The sequence below is a fragment of the Pelmatolapia mariae genome, linkage group LG10_11 (genome assembly GCF_036321145.2).
Source record: "Pelmatolapia mariae isolate MD_Pm_ZW linkage group LG10_11, Pm_UMD_F_2, whole genome shotgun sequence".
In the NCBI taxonomy this organism is placed as follows: Eukaryota; Metazoa; Chordata; class Actinopteri; order Cichliformes; family Cichlidae; genus Pelmatolapia; species Pelmatolapia mariae.
Genome location: NC_086236.1, coordinates 72,291,244 through 72,297,537, shown reverse-complemented (window position 1 = coordinate 72,297,537; position 6,294 = coordinate 72,291,244). Strand labels below are relative to the sequence as shown.

Below are 6,294 nucleotides of genomic sequence, written 5' to 3'. Positions count from 1 at the left end.
TGGTTAGGTTTAGCGATAAGGTTAGGTTTACGCTTAGGTATACGGTTATGGTTAGGTTTAGGCATAAGGTTATGGTTAGGTTTAGGGATAAGGTTAGGTTTAGGCGTAGGGATACGGTTATGGTTAAGGTTAGGAATAAGGTTATGGTTAGGCATAAGGTTATGGTTAAGGTTAGGCATAAGGTTATGGTTAGGCTTAGTGATAAGGTTAAGTTTAGGGCTGCAGTACAGGGCTGGAAACCGCCGCGTACCATAACAACGTGGAAGGTCACCTTTCGCGTTCCTCAGGAACGCCGCAGGACGTGACAAAACGTCGGGATGTTACGCCTCGGGAGTGAGAACGGGCTCCTGAAAACCGCCAGTTTGTTATTCAGAGTATCAACAGAGGTAGACGCGAGTTTTGTATTTAGAAAATAATAATAATAATAATAATATAAATGCACAAAACTCTACATAGGGTTCATATAAACACTATTTACAAATCCATTCTTTCTTTAGAAAAAACAAACAAACTATCAAACATTACAACTCCAGAGGAAAAAAGTACAAGTAACCCGAGTGATTAAAATAGGTTGGCTCCTAAAAGGTTGTTTTAAATGTTGTGCTGCACTTAAAACAACCTGAGGTCAAATAGCTATTTTTATAGAAACATGATATGATGTCATTAAATATTGGCTGCACTATGGATCTATATACTTTTAATTATTATTCCCTGAAATGCAGCATCTGTAAACTGCCTACAACAAGTTCGTCCTCTTCCACGAGGCTTGAGGAAGCAGAGTTCACTTTGAAGGCTGAAGTGCTCAAAACGTTCAGGTCTGTCAGCCAGCAGCACGGAGGCTCCTGGGGTCGGCCCCCTACTGTGAAACCCACGTTTCACTGCTGTGATCAGAGGCTGTCGATACCCCAGAGCACTGCCAGGACTCTGTGTTTGTGGGTAAAACGTTCATACTGCTCAGGACCTCCTGTGCCGACTTTCCCAGCATGCCCTGTATGTCACAGACGAAGCGGTAGACGTAGCGCTTGCCCGCCGTCTTATGGATGATGTTTTTGTGGTAGTAGTAACGCAGGCCACGGCTCAGCTTCTCGTAGTTCATCTTTGGTTTGTTCTTGCACTGACCCCAGCGCTTCGCCACCTGTGGGATCACCAGCAAACATATGCTCAGAAAAATACAATAGAAATGAATAATGTAATTAAGTAAATGTACTAATAAAAAATTCAGTTAAAACAAAGACTACATTATAATTTGAAGTCTTGTGTTCAGGAGCCTACTAATTAGCCTACTAATTAAAGTGCAGATGAACTGACACAGTGTTTTACACAGTGGATGTAAATGACTGGCACAGAGCCCTTTTAACCTTTTATAATAAGTAAGATGATTTATTTAAGTGCTTCTAAAAACAGAAGAATCCAAGTGTTTATTCAAATGCATTAAATATTTGTGTAAAGCAGTAATATAAGCAGATTCTGTCTTCTATGATTTAATTCCTACATAAATGAATTCTAACATCTTTCAGTAAAGCTGTGCAATGCTCCTTTCTGCCCCCTGTCAATCTGGCTCTACAAGTACCAGGATGAGCAGTATCAGCACCGCAGGTAATATGAACAGGGGCCCCAGTCATTGCTCTGTTAAATGGTACAAAGTTTCAACACCAGTGGTTCCATTTTTAAGAAAACAAGTGATTCCCAACTCGACTTTCTTAAATGTGATCAACGTTTCCCCCCAAAGTACAAAGACACACTCAAATGGAAAGTTTTGTGAAGTAGCTAAGAAATAACCTTTCATCGGTTCCATGTAGTGCTCAACAGTGGCTTTGTCTAAAACAGGATTCTTACCTCTGTGGGATCAGACATCTTGAACTCCCATCCATCTCCAGTCCAGGAGATGAAAGTGCGGCAGGCAGAGTCCAGCAGAAGCTCCAGTAAAAATTGCCACAGCTGGATTGGACCAGAACCTGAATGAAGAGTTTGTAGATAAATTAATGAGGTCAAAGTAAGTAGCTGGCGTTGTAATGATTTATGTATGTGTCACATTATACAAAGAGGAAAAGAAGCAAACTCTAACCTGGATAAGCTGACATTCCTGTCATCTGGCCCTCCCTGTCCAGCCTCTGTTGAGGGGCGTTTTTTCGTTTCACCACACGGGGGCAGTACTGCTCTGAGGACTGGAGGCCGGGGTTTGAGGGACATGAGGCCATAGATGGGTGTGATGGAGGGGCAGCGAAGTTGGGGGACTGATATTCAGGCCAAAAGGACGAGGACTGTCTCTGTGCATCTGAGTCAAAGTAGCTCTGATCTGTTTCACCTGCAGCAAACAGAAGAATCACACACTGAACTACAAAAATCAGGTCACTGGAAAAGTGTTTGGTTTTAACCCACAAGTGAAATGTCTTACTTTGTACTGAGTTTGATCCCGTTCCTGTGAGAAAGGGGCTGTGGCTGCCTTCCACGGCGGGGCTGAACTGCCCGGTCTGGGGCACCAAGTTCTGGTAGGTCTGAGGAGACTCCTGGTATCCAGTTTGTGACTGGTCCACTGCCAGTCCATCTGTGCACCAGAAGGAGAGAGTTAGTCACAAACACAATTCCCTTAAAGACAACTTAAAATGAGGTCAGTGTATGCACAAATAAGCCCTGTAAGCTCAGGCTTCAATCTGCTCTGGAAGCTCAGTTCCAGAAGGTTTTTTTCTACTTCTGGCTCTGTGTGATGTCACAGAGAGGGGATACACAAATATCTGTTTTTAAAGAGCAGCCACACAAAAAGCAACTCTCTGGTGTTCTCGAATGAAACATATGAACACTATAGGTCTCCTTTAGAGTTTTTTTTACATGTAGCATCAGTGAATGTGAGACGCTCACCTTGTGGATACGAGGCCCACCAGTTGAACTCCTGGTATGCATCCAGGCTGAAGAGGGCAGCGTCACTCACTGAAGGTAAAAGAGCAAAAAATACAAGATAAGTCAAAAACACCACCAACACTTGACTTTAATAAGCAACCAACACGTTTTTCTTTTTTACCTTTGGTGCCATAAGGATGGGAAGCTTTTGGCGGCTCCGGGTAGCTGCTGTCTGCCGCGTACTGCTGCTGCTGCTGCTGCTGTCCAGGCACTTTACTGTCTAACAGAAAAGACAGGTCTTCACCAGGGTAGTCTGGAGGTTCAACAATAATACAGACAGATGGAGTCAGTGAAGGATGGTGAAGACAGGATGGAAGCACAGCTCTTTTTAAAGCACCAAACCGATACAGGATTACCTGTTTAATCGTGTAAACCTTAAACTAATTCATTTTACAGCAGTTTTTTTGCAGCACAGGATGACACTGTTCTTTGTGTCTGGGGGGCATCTTATACATAATATATGTATAAGATTTGCTATAATGAGCAAACAATGAGGATAAACCTATGCAATATTAGGCTACATAATTAAGACTACACTTTTTAATTTAGTAAAGGGTTGAAATACTTTTTTGTAACTTTGTAAAACAAAGTTTTTCTTGTCAAACTCACTGTGCTTACAGCACTGTAAGCAAGGCCTATTTGCAAAACGCTTAATTCCTGATAGACTAAGGTGGTCAGTGACTTTACTTTCTTTTGCAAATGTTTAAATTATGTTTGTTTTTAAGGTGGATTTTTTTTCTTATGACTTAACAGATGTGATGACACTGTAAACTCTTTGGCACTGAAGGCACCACCAGCCCTCTGCTGCTCAGAGCCTCAGAAGGATAACTTTGATCCAGCAGTAAAAACAAGTTAGCTGCATTATCTTTAAGCTGATTTTATGATTATATTAAGACAAACAAATACAAAACATGAACTCAAAATCTGCTATGAATGTATAGTTTGCTGTAAATATGAAAGACTATGCTAAAATGCCAGTGTGGTGCTTTAAGAAGGAGGTTAATCAAAGCTCAGTTCTGCAGAAAAAGTCATGGATAGAAGAATTATGGGGGAAATCTATAAGTTAGACTTTACAGTTGGGCTGAAATCTTGACGTGGGACATGAGAAAAAAAAGAAAAAAAATGCCCCCCAGGTTTTTTCAGTTCTATGGATGGAGGCAGCTTGGAGGAAACAAGGCAGGGAGGGGGAGGAAACGCCAGCGGAGGGAGTGTGACAGAGTAGTGATGGAGGGATGGGGGAGTGGGGGGCGAGGGCTCTAAATCTGTTGGAGGAGGAAGTCTGGAGGAAAGGATTAGGAAAGACAGAGAGGGGAGTGCAACACAGAGACCGTCTTTAACCTGACCACCCTGCGTCTCTCTGTCTTTGCAGATCTCAGCCCATTCAGACAATTTCACACACATAATCACGGGCGTGTCAAGGACTCGCAGAGAAAGCTCTGACAGATGTGATGACACTGTCTGCGAACATGTTTCCTCTGTCCTTCAGCTGCTCGGCTTCAGAGGAAACAGATCGCACAAACATTAAAAAAAACCCTGTGTCTGATGTGTCTGAGAGTTTCAGCGCCGTGCACCAGGATCAGCAGGAAAGCCACGATGAAGCAACATCAGAGGGATCCACTAAACTCACCATAAGATGCAAAGTCGAAACCAGCTGGCACTTCCTGCGTCCTGAAGTCTTCTGTGTAGTATCCGCTCTGGCAAACCTCCATCTGCGGTCATATGATTACAACTTTTTGTCATCACTGGAAATGAATTCAAACTTACAAACCCAAACGTAGAATCACACGACTGGGGCTATAACGTTTCCCACTGGTGTTTATCTCGATGAATAATTAGGGAATAAATAAATTTTTAAAAACTCGGAAAAGCAAATAATCCTGCCGTTTTCTGTCAGCTGACGTCCATCCTTACAGCACAGTTTACGTTTTAAACTGGTCGTTGTGGATGAACGACACTTGCTGCTCATTTTGTGTCGTGTTAAAATATATTTTAGTTTAAATGACCGAGCTTACCTTTACTTTGGAGTCGGTGCTTCTGTCTCCTGCTTTGATCGAAGTGTCCCAGTACATGTGGCTCCTTCACAGCTTCTCTTTAAAACTTGTACCGGCTGCAGCAGCGTGGAGTGGTCACTCTGCGGTCGGCCGCGTCCCGTTATAAGCTCAGCGAAATGAAGTGGGCGGGGCGCGTGCCCGCGGTGCGTCGTGACCTGCTGCGGCACTGAGGTTTGTTTAACACCCCCCACCCCGACCCCCCTTTCCCTCCCCCCTCAGCAACAAGTCAATCAAACCTTCATTCATAAAAGCGTCTCAGGTAACAGACACGCGAATGTAGCTTATTCCAAAAAGAACAATTTATTTATTAACTACGCAGAACTTCAAGATTTACAAGATCTGATCTGGAAAAACGGGGGGGGGGGGGGGGGGGGGGGGGGGTATAAATGTTGCTGTAGAAAACAAACTTGCATGTATGAGGGGTGTGCAATTGAGGAGAGAGGATTAAAAATGGGATTAAAAGAAGATAACATGCTGAAACTATAGTATTCATAAAGATCAACATTTGGAATTCAAAAATAGTCCATTATTGAAGTTAAAGTAAAGAAGTCCATTTTCTTTCTTTCCATGCCATTCAGACTGAGACAGACACAGACAACTTTACCATCTTTCTTATTCCCTTTGTTATCAGTAAACTTGTTCCTCTTACACTGCACCCATATTTAAGTCTTTTCTTAAAACTGACTGTTTTCTTCTTTTTTGGAGGGAAAATGGTCACTGCAGATGAAAAAGTGAGGGAGGAATTTTGTGACATGGTTTAGAATAAGGACAAAGAAAAAAAGGTGTCTTCAACACAAGTATGCAGACATGATCACATTTAAAGGTCGTCCATCAGGACATTTTGACACATTTCCCTGCATTATGGACACTTTGGTACCTTTGCATCGATTTGTGGGAGAAAAGTTTCATACAGAGACGTTCAGCATTTAAATGGTGATGCTCCCGGGTACAATTTCATTTAATTATTCCAAACTATTCTCATTTATTATTAGCCATGCTGAGTCAACACACATTCAGACATGTTTTCCTGTTTTTCTTTTGTGTTTGTCTGGCTCCAGACTGAGTGCAATGAGTTGATTCAATTCCCTTTGATATTAGGCTTCTGTTAACCTGCTTAAACGTGCTGGGGGCACCTCTTTGTGTCACAGAACTTTTACACACAAAAGTTCTCTAGTTCTTTTAAAGCTCAGGTGAGTTTTACTTTTAAACTTTCCGTACATTTGAAACTTGTTGCAGTCTGTTATGATTTTCAGGACTTGTGAACTTCTCATTTCTGTTACTGACTAAAATTAAGGAATACAGACAAACATTAACTTCAGATTAGTTTGAAGTGGCCCGACAACTTTGG

General features: G+C 42.3%; 1 protein-coding gene across 2 annotated transcripts; it reads right to left on the bottom strand.

Annotated features, from left to right (window-relative positions):
• Positions 1–235: 235 nt before the first annotated feature.
• Positions 236–5,013, bottom strand: etsrp (ETS1-related protein). Of its 2 annotated transcripts, none has more exons than XM_063487200.1 (8): positions 4,908–5,013; positions 4,523–4,604; positions 3,017–3,148; positions 2,857–2,925; positions 2,396–2,545; positions 2,066–2,305; positions 1,837–1,955; positions 236–1,135 (listed from the first exon to the last, which is right to left on the bottom strand). In XM_063487200.1, the coding sequence occupies exons 1-8, from the start codon at positions 4,962–4,964 to the stop codon at positions 857–859; spliced, it is 1,128 nt and encodes a 375-aa protein (XP_063343270.1). In that variant the 5' UTR covers positions 4,965–5,013; the 3' UTR covers positions 236–856. The 2 variants fall into 2 exon arrangements, with proteins under 2 accessions (XP_063343270.1, XP_063343271.1); XM_063487201.1 differs by having other exon boundaries at positions 3,017–3,115.
• Positions 5,014–6,294: the final 1,281 nt, after the last annotated feature.